At 40.3% G+C, this 18398-nt stretch overlaps 1 protein-coding gene and 1 pseudogene across 1 annotated transcript; one reads left to right on the forward strand and one right to left on the reverse strand.

The window, feature by feature from the left end:
- Positions 1-491: 491 nt before the first annotated feature.
- On the reverse strand, positions 492-1501 carry LOC150021465 (HLA class II histocompatibility antigen gamma chain pseudogene; annotated as a pseudogene).
- Positions 1502-17059: 15558 nt separating this feature from the next.
- CCDC54 (coiled-coil domain containing 54) lies at positions 17060-18024 on the forward strand. The gene is given in 3 exon segments (XM_090286776.1): positions 17060-17815; positions 17817-17879; positions 17881-18024. Coding segments are annotated over 3 exon segments (963 nt in total).
- Positions 18025-18398: the final 374 nt, after the last annotated feature.

Consider the following 18398-nt stretch of genomic DNA (forward strand, 5'->3'; position numbering starts at 1 on the left):
ACTTTTGCAGGACATGTGATTATTCTCAATTAAACAGGTAAGTATCTTAACTTGTTAATCAAATGTTAGATAAAAAATCAAATAATTTTTTGATTATTAAACATGTTACCTAATTGAATGTTTAACATTTAATACAACAAGGGACATTTTTTAAATTCATAAATCTTTTTTTTTTTTTTTTTTTTTTTACTGGCTACATTTTATTCTTACAGGAGCCACGTCCCTAAGGGCAGATAATAAGCTTGCTGTGCAGAGGGAACTGGAGGTTGGCGGAGAGGGAGGAAGGGTTGTGGTGGAGACACTGGTTCTTTCCAGGGAGTGAAGCTGGGGACGGGAAGGGTGGCTCGTGCCCCCAGTTACATGGGCTGGAAAGCCAAGGCTAAAGCCAGAAGGTGAGGGACAGCAGCGTATCCTATCTTGGGGCTTAGGGGAGCGTCTCCCTGCACCTGCCCTCCTCATCCATAGGTCTAGGTCTTGGAGCTCCGTGTTGGGGGCTGTGTGGTGTCAGAAAATGGGGGTCAGCCTAGCTCACAGTCCACCTCCTTGGGCCTTGTGTCCATGCTGGGGGATGGGGCTTGGGCAGCAGGGCCCTGCTGTGTCGTTAGTCTGTGCTGTTCTGATGTGGTTTGTGTCCAAGGATGGCGGACAGCCAGGCGCCAGGAGTCTCATGGAATGAGGTGCAGGGTGGGAGGCGGCAGGGGCAGGGAGTGGAAGGGGAGGAGTATGGGGCTAGGGTTGGGAGGCGGAAGACAGCAAGGAAACCATGGCCATGCGGGGCTAACTGGGTGCTGGTGCCTTTGGTTGCTGTTCTCACACGATGGCTTGGACCAGATCTGTCTTGGTCACGCCCAGCCCAGATGACAGGTCCTCCATGTTCAGTGGCTCTTTTGGTGAACCTTCAGTGAACTTCTCCAGGGAGTTCTTGCTCATTTCAAACAAGAGCCACTGATGCATCCAGCTCTCAAAGATCTTCCAGTCCAGGCTCTCCATGGTGCTCTTAAGTTGTTTCAGGTTCTCTGGGAAAGTCCCCTTCAGCTGTGGGTACACCTTCAGGGGGTCAGCTTTCAGGAACAGGTGCATCACGTGGTCCATTGAGGTGTTACCGTACTTGGTGGCGTTCTGCATGGGCCCTTGGAGCACGCCTTCCATGGGCAGTGCGGCCATCAGCATGGGGGTGGCCATCCGCATCTTGGTCAAAGGCTTGGCAGGCTTGGGAAGCTTCATGCGCAGGTTCTCCAGCTGCAGGTTCTGCGAGGTGACCGTCAGCTTGTCCAGCCGGCCCTGCTGCTGGTACAGGAAGTAGGTGGTGGTGGCCTGACCAGCCAGGAGCAGAGCCACCAGGACAGAAAAGCCTGTGTACAGGGCTCCGCGGCTGCACTTGCTCTCTGGGGCTCTGGAGCGCTGGCTCAGCATGGGCATCTGCTCATGGTTGGAGATGAGGTCGCGTTGGTCGTCCATGGTTCTGGCCTCTGGTCTAACCCAAGCCTCTTGCTGCCTCTGCTGCCGCTGCTGCTGCCTGCGTGTCTTGAGACTAAATTCATAAATCTTAAGGTTAATTAAATTCCCCTTCTGATTCATAAGGTAGGTATATTTTCTAATATTGGAATTGAAGTGGAATTAAGATATCACTGAGTCTAGTCCCTTTGTTGTTCTAAAAATCACCATGAAATTCAGAGGGTGAGTATGTTTTCTTACAGATGATCAACGATGGAGCAGAACCAGAGTCTCCTGCCGAGCAGCTCTCCCCACCCCCTCACCATGCCAGACCTCAGACTGCCACGCTTGCATTGGACAAGCCCTCCTACAGCCCCTCAGAGATCATCTCCCTCCCTCAGCACAGAGGTGAGATGGTTTCTTCATTGCCATAAATAATGTAGGTGCAAATAAATTCAATAGGCTCAGAGCTTTAAAAATGAGAAAAAATCTTTTTCTCTTTTTTTTCTTCTTGGACCATAGCCCTAGTAGGAAATTATTGGGATCTACCAGTCCTGGGAGGGAGATGGGACTGTCCGAGATGGTGAATTTATGGGTTGACTTGATGGCAGCCTTCTTCCACGGCACATCCCCAGGAAGAACCAACCCTGATAGCACCACTGTGAGGCTGGAGAAATGATGAAGAGTCAAGAACTATTTCAACTCCCACTTTCCACACCCAAAATATAGGGCTCTTGAGCACTTATAACCAGAAAATTCAGCTATTCCACAAGAATACCAAAGAAAATAAAGAAGTGTGGTGAAACTTGCTTTATCATGACATAGGGGAAAAAATGTTGATGTTGTCTTAAAACATTTATGTGTCTCTCTTTTTTGGTCCTCAAACTCAGTTTAAACTAGTGTGGCAGCATGAGCCTCTTTCCAGCCTCCCCACCCTGTCACCTCTGTCCTGGGGTCAGTAAAGATGCCATCAAGTGACCCAACTGGCAGCATATTTCTGACTTTTCCTCTTTCTTATAGCAATATTGACCATTTTAGAGAATAAGTAGAAGGGAAATGCGGGGAATCACTCCTTGTGGTTTAGGGAATTGTAGCCCCAGCCATGAGCCTGACTTGCTGCCCCCTCACCCCTCAGGCTTGTCTTTAAGTCTCAACAGAAGGCTGTGCAGGAGACATAACCAAAAACCATTCAGAGGGTTTCCATGGGGATTGGATTTAAAGAATGCTTATTATGCTTTAGAACTTGCTCTGCTTTTCTTATCTCTTAGTTAAGTATAAACAATCTCTAGCAAGGAATGTATGAAATCTTGCACCTCATGCCAGTGTGGCATCAAGATGTTTAATAGACCCTGACACAGACTGGTCACTGTGCCCTCTGTACTGGTACTTGTAATCCATTATTGTCAACTGTAATTCAGGTGCCTAAAAGCTATTGATGATTCATGAATCTTGACCTTGTATCTCCCATGCATACCTTTCTCAATAAAAAGCTTGAGGAACAGAGGTCTCGCACTTTCTCCAGTAGAGGGAACAGCCTCCTCTCTTAACCCCCAGACAAAATACAGTGTCCTGGATAAGTTTGTTCCACCGTGGTCATGAAGCCTCTGCTGGATATAGTAGTTTCCAACCGAGCCTAGGGCTTTGAAGGCAACTCCACCTCATGGAAAAAGATAAGATCACCAGTGCAGACAAATAAAAAGGGTGAGGGGTGCTCTATAGAAAGTAACCTCATAGCACGATCTGATCATAAATTCCTAACTGGGCAGTTCTTGGTGGATAGTCATGCCCCAGGCATATAATTGTGCAGTAAAAGGTTTATCTTTGCTTTAAGCAAGCCCTGTCTATTGTTCCTGAACCTCAGGTTAACACACCTTTGAAGTAAACAGCAATCAGCCTCTGGAGAACACAGAATCCTGTTAACTATCCTGTAATCCAATCCCGGCCTTGCTTTCTCCCACTTTCACGTATCTTCCTTACTTCCCCCTCTTTAGTTTCAAATACATGAAAGAAACTGCAAAACTGTTTTTGTTCAGAGCATTTGAGACCTTGCTTCCCAGCAATTGTCATCAGTTTTGCTTGAATAAACTCATAAAATTCTCTACAGGTCTGGATGTTCCTTAGGTTAACACCAGTAACAGACTGATTTCTTTTCCCCTCTTTTTGAATTGCTCTATCTGGACAGCAAAATGCTGGGTTACTGAGTTCACTGATTTATAGGGAATATTCTTTTTATGACATAACATCCACACCATAGTTGTTTATTAAACATTTATCAAATACCTATGATGGGCCAAGCACTGACTGTTTCTCATATATATTTTCTCATTTAACTTAATCCCCTCAACAGTTTTGTGAAGTGCTACCATCCCTAGCACACAGATAAGAAAACAGAAATATAGAAAAATTTAAGAAACTGATTGAAACACCTATACCTGGTAATTTCAGATTACTACTCATGATGTCCTCTTCTCTTTTTAAAATTAAATTTATTGGGGTGACATTGATTTCATGATATCTTCTTTAAAAATCAGTTATGTTTTTTTCTCAGGTTTGTGATCAAAAGGGGGGGGGGTGAGGATGTCCCGTTATATCTAAATCATAAATCCTGCACCTAAAATCAAGGTTTCAAATTCACAGGCTTCTCACCAAATGCAGTCCACTCTAAATAAGCTTTATCCTGGCCTTTTCCAAACAGCAGGTTGAGTAATGTCATTTAAATTTGTAATGCCTAAAAATGAGCCTATTTATGTTGGGGTATATGAGAAAGTAAATAAACTGCGGGGTTTTTCCTTTCCCAATTTCTACCATTGAAACAGGCAGAGAGTACAGCAAATCAGAGATAAAAATATCATCCTTCTGATGGATATGGCGTAGATGTGTGGCACTGTTCCTAATACCCAAGCTCAGAATGGAAATGACTCTAAACTTCCACCCTGTTCCGTGTGTATAGAGGCTGGGGGCCAGGGGAGCCAGGTGAAGTGCGGGTGGGGAGCAGAGTTGTCCCTTGTTTGGCTGGCGGCATGGGGAACATAATGAAGAGCTCCTTCAGCAGTCAGGGAAATCCCAAAGACAAAGGAAAGGAGACAGGAGAAGAGTTATGCCCACCCAGTTACCTATCCCAAACTCAGCATTAAGCAAAAGCACTCTTTCCCCCTGAGGATATGGAGAAAGGTCAAGAGCGATATGCTAATTCTTGTCCCTCCTCTTAAACTTTAAATCTGAGAAAGGAGGGATTACCCTCCACCCACACACATGTACTTTGTAATACAGTTCATTCTCTTCATTTTGCACATGTTGGGTCTCAGGCATTTCAGGATATGACCATTTTCTTCATAACAGTCAATAGGGAGTAAGAAGTCCTGTGAAGAAAGTTGGTTTTATGTGTAAGATAGGCAAATATATGTAAAATTTTGACATTATATAGAATTGAAAAAGAAAATGACCATGGGTGAGCCAAGATTAAATAGCCAATGGTTAATTTACATCTCAGAATAAAGGAAAGCCACCAGGAGACTCTGTGCATCGCAGCAATGCCTCAGCAGTTGGAGAGCCAGCCCACTTGTGTATAGGTAAGAAGAGAAAGGAGGCCCCAGAAAAGGTGTGGGGATGGATATGAAGCAGGGTCTGTGTTTGATGTTAACACGTCCTTTTAAAATGGTACTGAAAGAAGAGAGGGGAAAAAGTCAAAATTACAAATGACTTAGTTGTCCCACAAAGCCTTTCCTTCTTTCCTCCCCCATCAGGGAAATTAGGCACAGGGCCCAGGTGAAAGGAGACATAGTATGTGGCAGAACAGCTGCAATTGATAAAGCTACAGGAACTGTCAAGAAGAACCATCCCACCACCAGCACTAAATGTATGGCTTAAAACCAGCTGAGACCAGCTTGATGAAACATGGTGACTAATTTCACCTAATGGTGATGCCCAGCCACATACACTGATTGTAATACTTTAGCATGCTAACGGACACAACCTGTGCCCCTAGGACTGGAAAAGGAAAGCCCATATAAGGACATAAAATGACCCACAGAGCTTCTCTGAGAAATCTCCACCCCTTTCTAGGAAAGATTATGAATAGTCCTCCCTCTTATTGGATACCCTACCTCCTGAGTAAATGAACCTCAATAAAGGAAGCAAATTCCACTAAAGGGGGGCTGCTCTGTATGTGCAGTAGCCCATTCTCTGTCTCACTGCTTCACCAATTGTGGGGTCAATACCTGGTTCTCCCACCACCCGTGAGAAGGGCTGGCCAGGTGTCCCCTGGCCAAAAGGAGTGTGCATTGTTTTGGGAATGGACTGTAACTCTCTCCTTATCTCCCTTTGTCAGAAAATTCTCATCCCATGACTGCTTCTTCACTTTTTCCTTCTGCACATGCACACTGAGGTAAGGTAGCTCCAGGCCACACATAGGTCTGTGCAAACTGGACCCATGCTGCCTTTGTCCGGGACCTTTTATAACCAGCCTCAGACTGGGAGAGGCATGCTCTCTCTCACACGGATCAGTTGCCGGTGGTGCCCTGCCCTGAAATGTGAGGAATAAACAGCATTTCCACATCTGTTAATCCAGCAGGTGATTTTTTTTCCCCAGAATATCATGAACACTTAAGTAGCTTCTTTGTTTGGGACTCCTGAACTATACCAATAAACTCACTTTCACTTTAAACTCTATGCTAAGTCTTTTTTTTCAATAAAGTAGTCTTTTCAAAAATATTTTATATATTTTAGAGAGAGGGGAAGGGAGGGAGAAAGAGAGGGAGAGAAACAACGATGTGTGAGACATACATCCATTGGTTGCTTGCTTCCCAGATGCTCCCAACAGGGGACCTGGTCCACAATCCAGGCATATACCCTGACTGGGAATTGAACTGTTGACCTTTTGGTTCACAGGTCGGCACTCAATCCACTGAGCCACATCATCCAGGACCATGTTGGATCATTTTTAAATTCTTTCCTGCATGGAGCCAAGAACCCACAGTGGACTGCAGGATCTCGGGTCCCTGGTCCCCTGGAATGCCTGCATTGAAAGCTCTAAACTAGAGGACCTGAAGGAAACATGGCAGTCTCTCCACTGCCAAGGGATTGAGGTCTGGCAGTCCAGTCTCAGATATGGAATCACCACCATAAGCTCTAGTCCTGATTCCTATTGGAACTTCATGATAAAATATTAGATATATCACTTCTGCTGTTTCTTAGTTCCTTAGCAATAAGATTAAGATACTTAATTTTGCAGCTTTTACCTCCCAGTAATTCTTATAGAACACTTGCCATGCTCCCAACCAATCACATAGACAGCTAGAGGGGCCACCAACGTTCATCTCATCCCCTGTGCATCAGAGGTGCAGGTAGAACTCCAGCCCTAGCTTGATGTCATTTCTCTTGGCTCAAGCTTTTCACTAGAAAATGAGGCAGAAAATACCATGTAAGTATTTATTGAAAGCCTAGTGGTGTATAGCAGGAGCCATGTTAGAGATAGTGAGTAACACATGAAATTGGGATCCTAATTTCTTGGAGCAAACGGCCTAGAAAATCCTTCTGACTTTCATCTACTTAGGTCTCACTCATTGTTTTTTGTTTTGTTTTTTTTTTAATTCAATTTAATTGTATTTTTTCATTGCCATTTAGCCCGTTATATCTGCCCCCCTCCACAATCACCTCGTTGTTGTCCATGTCCATGAGTCCTTTTATCTTTTTGCTCAATCCTCCACCCCTAAACCTGCCCTTCCACTGTCAGCCTGCTCTCTATCTGAGTGTGTCTCTATCTTGCTTGTTAGTTCAGTTTGTTCATTAGATTCCACAGATGAGTGAAATTATATGGTATTTGTCTTTCTCTAACTAGCTTATTTCTTTAACATAATGTTCTCCAGGTTCATCCATGTTGTAGCAAAGGGTAAATTTTTTTTTCTTTTTTACAGCCAATTAGTATCCCCTCATGTAAATGTCCCACAGTTGTTTTATCCACACATCTCCTGATGAATACTTGGGCTGCTTCCATATCTTGGCGACTGTAAATAATGCTGCAATGAACATAGGGGTGCCCCTATGAAGTGTTGAATATGGTCGGGGATGCTGAGATAATTCCAGCAAGCAGGATGAATGGCCAGTATGCACTGAGGACTGTGGCTCGCTCAGACCATCAGTGAATGAGCGAGAGGTCACACTGTCCTTTTATTAGGATTTCAAAAGCTACTAGAACAGGGGATGTGACTTTCCAGCCAACAATAAAAGAATTTTTATGAGTGAAAGAATTCTTACAAAGTATCATTAATATGTAAAATACAGCCAAGGTAACTTCTGGTTTAGGTAACACCAATCAGGCATGCATAGCAGATCCACTAATCATCAAGGCCAGCCCCAATTTAAGACTTTATCTTCAAGGAGGCAGATGGAGTACTCAACAGACCTCTTTGTCCTCAGGATTCCATGACCCAGTGGCCTGAACAGCCTAAAGCCATAGGCGGAGACAAGATTAGCTCATCATCTCCTGAGTCACATGACACCTGGGCAGAGGGGCATGGGTATGCTCCTACCCAGAGATCTGTGTTCCTGCAACACCCCTATGTTCACTCATTCTTAAAGGTTTTCACTGCAATCAATTCCAACCACTACATTCTGTGGCCCTTCCCTCTTCTGATCCCAGAATAATCAACTGCCTTTACTCTCAGCAGTTCACATGTTCTAAGGTCTTGAACAAAACCATGTAAAGGCCCAGGACCCTTAGAAACAAAACAGCCACAAGCAGATACTGAAGTCTGAACCACCCTTTTCCTCTTTCAGTCAGGAATTTTACCCTCGGAGATATTTACAGTGTCCATAAATGCCTTTGGGACATGAGGCTGGAGGTTAGTTCTGTGAATCGTCTAAAAATTATATGCAGAATTGTATATACAAGGTCTGGCTGGGAGAAGTCCAGCCATTGTTAATATAACGAGAACAGTTTGTGCGACATCCATGTAACATGGCAGCCAAGGAGAATGGACTGGAATGCACATGTGTGAACAATGACAACTTCACTGTACTTGTCAGTGGGGTGATAGATGCTCTTGAATGTATACTGTGTGACAATCACATTCAAAATGACTGAGCAAGTAGAACAATGAATATACATCAAGTTTTGCATTAAGCTTGAACATTCCTCTACAGAAACTATTCAGATGATCAGAAGGCCGTAGCTATGGACAACTGGTGATTGGCAGCTTTATCACAACAATGTGCCTGCTTATGCATCACTTTGAAACATCAAATTGCCCAGGTGACTCAGCCCCCCTACAGCCCAGAATTGGTGCCCTGTGACTTTTGGCTTTTCCCAAACTAAAATCACCTCTGAAAGGGAAGAGATTTCAGACCATCAATGAGATTCAGGAAAATACAATGAGGCAGCGGATGGTGACTGGGAGAACTGTGTGAGGTTCCAAGGTGCCAACTATGAAGGGGACTGAGGAGTCATTGTCCTCTGTACAATGTTTGTTGTATGTTGTAGCTTCTTCAATAAATGCCTCTCATTTTCATATGACATGGCTGGACACCTTCTGGACAGTCTGGCATATGCTGTTTCTTGAGGATGAATGCAAAGCTTTCTTTGGATTCTCAAAGGAATTCTGGAGTCAAAAAGTTAAGATCTGTTTTACTAGGTTTTAAGCAATTATGTCACTTTTTAAAATCATTATATTGAGCCTGTCATCTGCTTTACTTTAGCCCTAATTTCCAACAACAAAGAATGTGATTTCCAAGAATATGTTCTTTTTAGATTTGTAAGTACCATTAAAAAATTTAAATGTAAAGTGCAATAGAGGTTATTGTAAAGATTTTTACCTATTTTATTATGTAAGTTACCCAAGGGCTTAAACTAGCTTGCTATCATTTTACACTATATCATGGAGGAGAAACTTGGACACCTAAATAGAAGGAGTGGTAATTAATTCTAACAAGTTACAGTGAGAATCATAGCCATTAGTGCCAAAAGCTGAAGCTGAAAATTATTGAAATATGTGTCTAATAGAACTGCCTTGTCTTTCTCTATTTCTGTCATTTGACACTTAAATTACATTAAGAGTATCAGAAAAAGACCTTAAATTTCCAGAAAGGGATGAATTTTTTAAAATCTAATATTCAATCTTATAGTTAAACATTCCTAAATACCTTTTATACTCTAGTTGGCTTTGGGCACACCAGAAACAGCTGCAGCAATAATACATATTTTGGGGGATACCAAGGGAAAGGAGCTTTAAATAAACATTTAAACAATGAATAAATACTTTCCCCCTTAGATCACAATTGTAAAGTTTAGGTAGAAAAAGAAAGAGGGGGGAAAAGCCTTCAATTTTAAGATTACCATTTGGGCATTTTCTATTTTGTGCATAATCAGGGGGCATAAAGAGAAATAATATATTTGAAAAATTAAATAAGTTCTTTGTAGTCTGAACCCATATAGGAGAAAGGAGGCATGCAACGTCAAAGAGAGAGAGAGAAAATGGCTCTAAAATCAAACTCCTGCAGGAAGAAAAAAAAAAAAACTGCAGAAACAGTACATCATAATAATAATAGTGTATGGTTCTTAAATAAGAAGTGTTACATATTTAAAAATTAGATGTTTTCATGTTAACCCTATGACACTCCATCAATATCAGCACATGGCATTATCACTGTTCTCACTGTAATGATGAAATAAAGTGTAAGTAATATGCCCAGGATGGAGAGCAGACTAATAATAGAAGGAAAGACAGAGCCAAGGGACAAATGCACATTTTCTTCACAAAGATACTGCTGCAAATTCCCTCAGAAACATAAGACATCATATTAACAGATGCCTTTCAAGGTCAGTACCATGAGGAAAGCCAGTGCAACCTTTCACATTATAATCTTTAAAACTTGAAGCTAAGAAAGAAGATAGCTCCCTTGATTTTGTAGTCCAAAGTCCTATAAAACATTATTACAACTGAAAACCTAGGCACTAAAACAGAGTTTTTCTTCAAATTAAGGATATAGTAACATATTGACAGACCCAAATAAGACAACACAGCAAACTATATAGTATTCACAGTTAAAAATAAAAAAAAACTGACATTCTTCAATTTTTATACTTGATGATTTCTGGACTTGTTTAAATTTTAAATCTCTGTTTCCTATATGATCACTATGTATTCTATATCGTTTTTTTTTTTCCCCTCCCAGTGTTCCTTAAGTGCAGTTCAGTGCAATTCAGGAACAAGACAGCAAGTTAATCCAGGGCTGCAGGCAGCTCATAATTACTTCTAAAAAGATCTGCTCCGTGACATAAATTCAGTGAAACAGAGGTGTTTAAATAGAATAACTCACTGAATTTATTCACCAGTCCCATCAAAGGAAGGAGGTAAATGGTTAAGCAAAAACACTTCCATTTCACTTTCTCTTCCTTTTTTGGGCCATTTATTTTTATGGCAACATCAGTTGTGCACATCAGGACTTATAAAGCACTGTGAAAACTGTGTCAATCATAAGCTACAGGGAGCAGAGATTTAATAGTAGTATTGGAGAAGGGAAACCAAGAGGTGAAGTTGAGAATGACAGAAACCAAGCAACCTTATATAATATATTACCAGGAAGAGCCAGGCATAACAGAAAGAACTGAGGAAGATGACAGGGAGGAGAGATTACATAAAATACTAACGTGCCCCCAGGGTTCTGGAACTAAATGGTGAGGCTATGTCTAGATAAGCTAGAGAGAGTTCATTGTAAATTTGGAGTTCAGAGTATAAAATGACATGAATAAAGAGATAAGTGCCTGAGTGCCCAAGATGATGACAAATGCATTGGCAGGCATTCCCGCAGGGGCTTAGAGAATACACTGATTACTTTGCTTCCCTAGAGGCCTGAGGGACTCAATATGCAGCTCAGGGGGGGAGTATGCTGGGTACCTTAGCATACTATTATCAGTGCCATTAACACCAGTCCTGTTACCATCCCTACTGAGCTCTCTCTCTCTTATCTATGCCTTAGCAGTTTCCAGGTTCATAAGTTTCCTCCATCCACCTGATATCAGTTTCCTCTCTTGCCATTTAACTACTTCAGGTCTTTGGGGAAGCAATTATTAAATCCCTATCCCTGGATGCTAAATGATCCCTCAGGAACTGAGGCAAAACAAGATTCCCTTTATGAAGAAAGCAGTGTGTTTCCTAGCCACCCATAGAAATAGGCACAGGAGAGACCCAACGTATATCTTAACAATCATGCACAAGTGCATTCATTCATGCATTCATTCACTCATTCACTGAATAAAGATATACTGAGCACCAACTATATGTTATGCTTTGTGACATTGGAGATATAGAGTTGAAAAGCACGTTTCTACCCTCAAAGAGCTCACAGTCTAGAAGAGAGATTGGCACAACAACGACATACAATATTGTTGCTGTTGTATATCAATCATTTCCAGGTAGGGATGCAGAACCTTCAGGAGCTCTAGTAAGTCTACATGGAAGATCCTGAAGAGCAGATAAGACAAGGAAAGTATTACCTGGATATCTCCTAAAGGATGAGTAGAAACTTACCTGGATGATAATACATGGAAGACATTCCAGAAAGAGACCACACAATTTTAGTCATTGAGATAAAGTAAATATTATGTGAAAGGAAATTATCATTCCATCATTTCTCCAGAGTTGTTCATTTTATATGGCCAGTGATTCATATGATTTGTAAGTGTTATCATGAGCATTTACTGATGCCACAGAGTGAAATTTGGCCCTCTCACCCCAAGTGTCTCTCTATCCAGGTTGCCTTATCAATGTCACTGGGCTCCGTCATGTCCTTCAACAAATAATGTGGCATCACTGGCTGATTCTTCCTGCCTTATAAACACTATGTCTTTGCTTTTCTCTCCATCCCTTGGTCCAGTGCAATAGCTCTGGTGACAATCTCATTCTTTTCTATTCCTTATAGGCAGAAAGGAAAGTAGGAGAGGAAGATGGCTTCACTTTTGAGTCCTTCATAACTATTGGGCTTGTGTAACACCAGGTTTAAGCTCTCTGATTAACACATTCTTATCCCCTGGGGTTAGCTGCCCTGATCAAATTGGAAAGACTTTCCTGGTCCCTGCTCCCTCAATCTTTTATTTTACTCTGCACTGACAGATGATATTCAGGTAGGAGGGCTCAGGGTCCTGGAAACCTGACCCTCCAATTTTGTGGAGCATGTAAAAGACCTTCAGAAAATTTTCATAGTCACAACCACTAAAGATAAATGAGGAATAATGGAGACTATAAGTGTAACATAAAGGTCATATAGAATGTTCAATTGCTAGCAGCTATCTCTCTCCCATTCTCTCCTATTCAAAAAACAGCAATTAAAAGGGATGTAAATCTGCAGGGGTGGGGGTCAAAAAAAAAAAAAAAAGGGATGTAAATCAGGGTAAATTTTAAATAGATAATCTCTATCATAATTAATCTATAGTTAACTTACTCAAAAACACAAGCATTTTAAATATGAACAACATTATCTATTATTAGAGCCAGCTCTCCAATGGGTACTCCTTGCCAGGCTGCCTGACGTCACAGCTGGCTGTACTAGCTGTACTGGGAGACAGAATACTGGTTTGCCCCACCTTGTTTGCTGCACTCTGGTGTTCTAACCCAAAAGCTTTCTCTGCATGGTATGTGGAACAGTGAGCAGTACTTGCTTTATGCCACGGTCATGTAGATAACAGAGTGGCCCCTTTACTGAGAAAGAATGAAAGGCAGAGTAAGAGGCTGAGTGAGAGAGTAGAACTAAACCTTAGAGCTCTTAATCACTTCCTACTTTCATTCAAACAAAGAGTGAAAAGAAAGTGGCCAAAGAAAAGGAAGAAAGGAAAGGATAGATAGTGAGCACTTTAATCCTCAAAACCACTCTAGGAAATAGGTGCTATTATTAATCTATTTTACAGGTTTGTGAAAGGTTAGTGACTTAATTAAGAGCACAGAGAGTCAGTAAATGGGACCACCTTGCAATCTGAACTGTCTGGCTCCCAATACCATTTTCTATAAAAGCGTGCCTACTGAAGAACATTTTTCCTCAGTAGAAATTCACCATTAGGTTCCAGTCTTCCATGTTATTTTATTTCTACATGTCTCCACATACCTGGCAGGAACCAAAGGGTGGGAGTCAGTGCATTTCCCATATTTCATTCACTTTTTGACTTCTCTTACAACTTCACCCAAATCAATAGGTTTATATCTCCTAACAATAGGGTTCCACTGTCCAACAACCCCCAGATAGGCTGAGGTTCTTTCTTAACATCAATAAGTAAGTAATTAGAAACCAGACAGGTTTATATTTGTATCAAACCAACTGGATTAATTTGTTTCATTAAAAATAATCAGTAAATGTGAATAAATTTAGTTGAAAATTTTAAAGTCTATTGTTCTTTATTACATAGTTGTTATACTACTATTACAATTAAGGCAAGGATAGCCTCAATAGCTTTGATAAATAAAATAATGAACCAAACTTTTTGTTTTTTCTTATTGCTAAACCAATAAAATTTTAATCAAAATGTCTTCCACAAGTATGTAGTGAGTGTGATATTTTTTAAAAAATGAAATGCCAATCTCTTTCTGAGTTGATAAATAGGCATTTTTATCATGATTGTGTGGCAGCAGAGATAAAATACATGGACTCTGGAGCCAGAACATAAGGATTTGAAATTTGATTCTGCCCACTTTTTAGCAGAAAGAAAATATACTTGACTTCTCTGAACTTCAGTTAAATAAGCTAATATTTATGACAGTGTCTGGTATGCACCCAATAAGTCTTAGCTATTATTAACCCACAGGGAGCATTTGCTATAAGCAATTGCTCTAATTTAATTGAGAATTCTCATAAAACAAGAATACACAATCTACAAATTGCCTCCAAATGTAATGAAACTTTAACACTAAATTTAACAATTAATGAAGATGATATAATGGTACACTCTGGAGATATTTAATTAAACATTTACTGTTTCAATCTTTCAGTTTCCTTTGAGTATTCTAAGCCCGTTCTTTCCCTTTGTGATCTCAAATATTTTTATTGGTCCTTCATGTGGGGAACTGTTCCTTGTGGTTTAGGGAATTGTAATGCCAGCAGTGAGCCTGACTTGCCCGCACCTCCCCCACTCCCCGCCCCCCGGCTTGTTTTTAAGTCTCAACAGAAGGCTGTGCAGGAGACATAACCAAAAACCATTCAGAGGGTTTCCATGGGGATTGGATTTAAAGAATGCTTATTATGCTTTAGAACTTGCTCTGCTTTTCTTATCTCTTAGTTAAGTATAAACAATCTCTAGCAAGGAATGTATGAAATCTTGTACCTCATGCCAGTGTGGCATCGAGATGTTTAATAGATCCTGACACAGACTGGTCACTGTGCCCTCTGTACTGGTACATGTAATCTGTTATTGTCAACTGTAATCTAGGCACCTAAAAGCTATTGATGATTCATGCATTTTGACCTTGTATCTTCCATGCATACCCTTCTCGATAAAAAGCATAAGGAATGGAGGTCTCACACTTTCTCCAGTAGAGGGAACAGCTGCCTCCCTTACACCCCAGACAAAATACAGTGTCCTGGATAAGTTTGTTCCACCGTGGTCATGAAGCCTCTGCTGGACAGAGTAGTTTCCAACTGAGCCTAGGGCATTGGAGGTAACTCCGCCTCACCTTGAAGACTTCATAGGCCTTCAGCACTGTGTCTGCAGTGCCTGATGGACAGAATGGCCTTGGCTAAGGCAAATGAGGCAGCTCTGAACGCTACCTTTTCGGGCTTCAATTGTACTCCTCTGAGAGTCTGCTTCCTGGAGAACACTTTTCCTCAGCAAGAGCTTGAAAAGGTTTCCAGAAGTTTTGGTAAGGTTTCTAAAGAGGGATTCAAAGATAGTACTGGAAAGCATATCCCAGATACCATTGATGAGCCAAAATTCTTAAGTTACTTTGGTTTAAATTCAGTGTTTGTACCAAAACCTAGGCCAAAGCTGGCCCTGCAATGAGGCATAAATAAGGAGAAAGAGTGATTTAGTAGAGTGTTGGAACTGGCACTGATCCTGTAAGGAATAGCCTTTTTAATATAATGGAACTACATCTTGACAGACAGTGTGATCATGTCACTTTTAACTCCAAAATATTTAGTCTTATGTGATCAAAGAAAAAAATTAAACTTTTACCTCAATATATAAAATGGAAAAATATTTACTATTTCAAAGGGGATGTATTTCAAATACTATCATTTTTTTAAAAAGCCTATAAGAAGAAACATGAGACATGTATGAAGTTATTTTAAACGTTTAAGACAGTGGTTCTCAGGATATGGTGTACAATGGATCATGAGAGCAAACTTTCAAAATAATGTTAGAGTACTATTTAACTCTTTTACTCTGTTGACATTTGTATTTTGCAAATTGCATTACAAAAGCAATGGTGGGTAAAAGCACAAACCAAGGCAGTAGCACTAAATTGTACCAGCAGAGAAGAAAAAGAATACAAGGAAAATCCAGTGTAGTTCTAGAATGCCCTGATGAAGCAATAAAAAAATTTAATTTTATTAAATCTCAACCCTTCCGTATGTCTTAATATGTGTGATGTAATGTGAAGTACAGTATTCCCTCACTTATCACAGGTATTATGTTCTAGACACACACACACACACACACACACCCGCGATAGGTGAAAATCTGCGAAGTAGGAACCTTACATTTATTTTAGTATTTATATATATATTTTAAGGCTTTATAAACCCTTCCCACACACTTATAAACTGTTCCCAGTCCCTTATTAACATTTCCTACTCCCTTATTAACCTTTTCCACACTTTTATGTTCTTAAACATATTCTACACTCTTAAACCTACATAATTTTAACAACATACGTATACAGTACCACAAAATCCTCCAATACAGCGAAAAATCCGCGATAAATAATTAAATATAATATTTTTTAAAATCCCGCGATACAGTGAGGCCATAAGTGAACCATGATATAGAAAGGGACTACTGTACACATAAAGCGTTTCTGCTACTTACCGAAGTACAGTGGTTCTCTCCAGAAAAAGTACTTATTTGAGTTACAAACTAAACTAGCTGCTTTTTTCATGGAACATAATTTTTACCTGAAAGAAAAAACAACAGCAGACTATAATATGTATACTTGGGTATTTGGCAAACATCTTTGGGAAAAAAAAATTAATGTAGGGGCCCTACATTTTATTATGTTTCATTTTAATAAATTAATATCCTAATTTCTAATATGGAATATCAATTGATATAACCCATATAAATAAAGTTCTGTGTTCCTCAATTTTTATGAGCCAGAAAACAGTTCTTGGAACAAAATTTGTGAGAATCACTGAACCAAGGTTAAATGAATCTAAGCCAGCAGCTATTGTGACATCAGTATTAGGTCAATAATCAGCATGAAGGAGCGCATGCAGTTACCATTTTTCATAAGAGCTCTCCAATGACAGCGGCCTGCAAGAAGCTAACCAACTATGAGTGCCCTTGATGTTCTCCATAAAGCATTCTACAATGTTACCAGGAAAGACATACAACAGATAGTAAGAGAAAGACCATTTAATTCAAACATTGCTCTTTCCTTTGATTCTCATCCGGTCTTCCAACACCTTGCCTCGTATTTCATTGTAGAAGATGTACAAACTTCAAATCAAAAGGATAAAAGCTGCTGCTGGACATATGTGGACTTCAAATCTCTCCAAGATCAGACAATCTCTTAGTAATGTTTACTATAAATGTAAAAACCAGCATCCACATTCAACTAGAAATTCAACTATGACTTCCTATGGTTATGATCAAGATGACATTAGTACTAATGAAGAAATGAATGTTATAACAATGCTCCAAGATAATAAAACTGCCCAAATTGACATCCATGGGAAAATGATTGACATCGTCAGTGCAGTAGCAAAAATCCAGAAAAAGACCAACTTCCATCAAAAGCAGATGGAGGTACTAGAAGCCAGAATGAATGTTAATGACAGCAAACAATGTACAATAACTAAAGATGTTGTCTCTATGAAAGAAGACATTGATGCTTTAAAGAAAAAGATAACAGAACTGGAAAACCAGAATTCTTGCTGCAGCACTCATTGTTTAGAAGTTCTGGAAAGAGAAAAGGGTAAAGAAGTCATGGGACTGCTTCATAAACTCATACAATCACAAACTTTGAAGAACATGTTGACTTCTATGGACTCTGAGAAAGTGCCCAGTTATTCCAATCCTACTGATCATCTTGAGGGAAAAACAATTTCTCCCAAAATTAAATTTCTAAAGCAAAGTAACGACCAAAATACATTAAGAAGCTTTAAAAAGGTAAAATCAAATATTTATATTTATCCAGACTTTATTACATGGGTCAAGCTAACTTTTGTCCATGGAGGAAAATGGAGATTTTTTTCTCAGTACTACCAAGTTAGAAGAATTTTTCCAATGGCTTGTTTCTAGGCCAACCATCCATCCCTCCTGAAGTACCACAACTCATAATTCAGAGATACTGTTCATTCACTGGGCCTATTGTGAGCTTGACCACAATCTGTCTCTCTGTTTTCAACTACATTTACTATCTTTTTGGCTTTTCAAAAGAGGAAGTAACTTGATTATAGAGTTAAATTCTTCTTTACCTGGCACAAAATAAATGTAACCTCATGGCTCCAAACATCCACACGTCTTTTGTGGTCGCTGTGAACTCCTTGGTAGTTTCCTCACTGTGGGCCCATGAAGTTTCTACACATCTACAGTAAGTTAAGGTGTATTATTCCACAGGATGGTTGTGGTGCATTTTCTGTCCATGTTCTTGTTTTCTCACTGGCAAAATCCTGAGGACTCATCTAGTGCCCATTTCACAGATAAGTGGAAGAAAAAAAATAAAGGGGTCCAGTGAGTGAGAAAGATGTTTGGTAGCTCCAAGTCAGTTTTCTACCCACCCTTATCTTAGTGGCCTTTGATTATGATTTGTGATACCAGAGACAGA

This window comes from Furipterus horrens, unplaced genomic scaffold (assembly GCF_987537825.1).
Source record: "Furipterus horrens unplaced genomic scaffold, mFurHor1.1.pri manual_scaffold_1, whole genome shotgun sequence".
NCBI classification, from domain to species: domain Eukaryota; kingdom Metazoa; phylum Chordata; class Mammalia; order Chiroptera; family Furipteridae; genus Furipterus; species Furipterus horrens.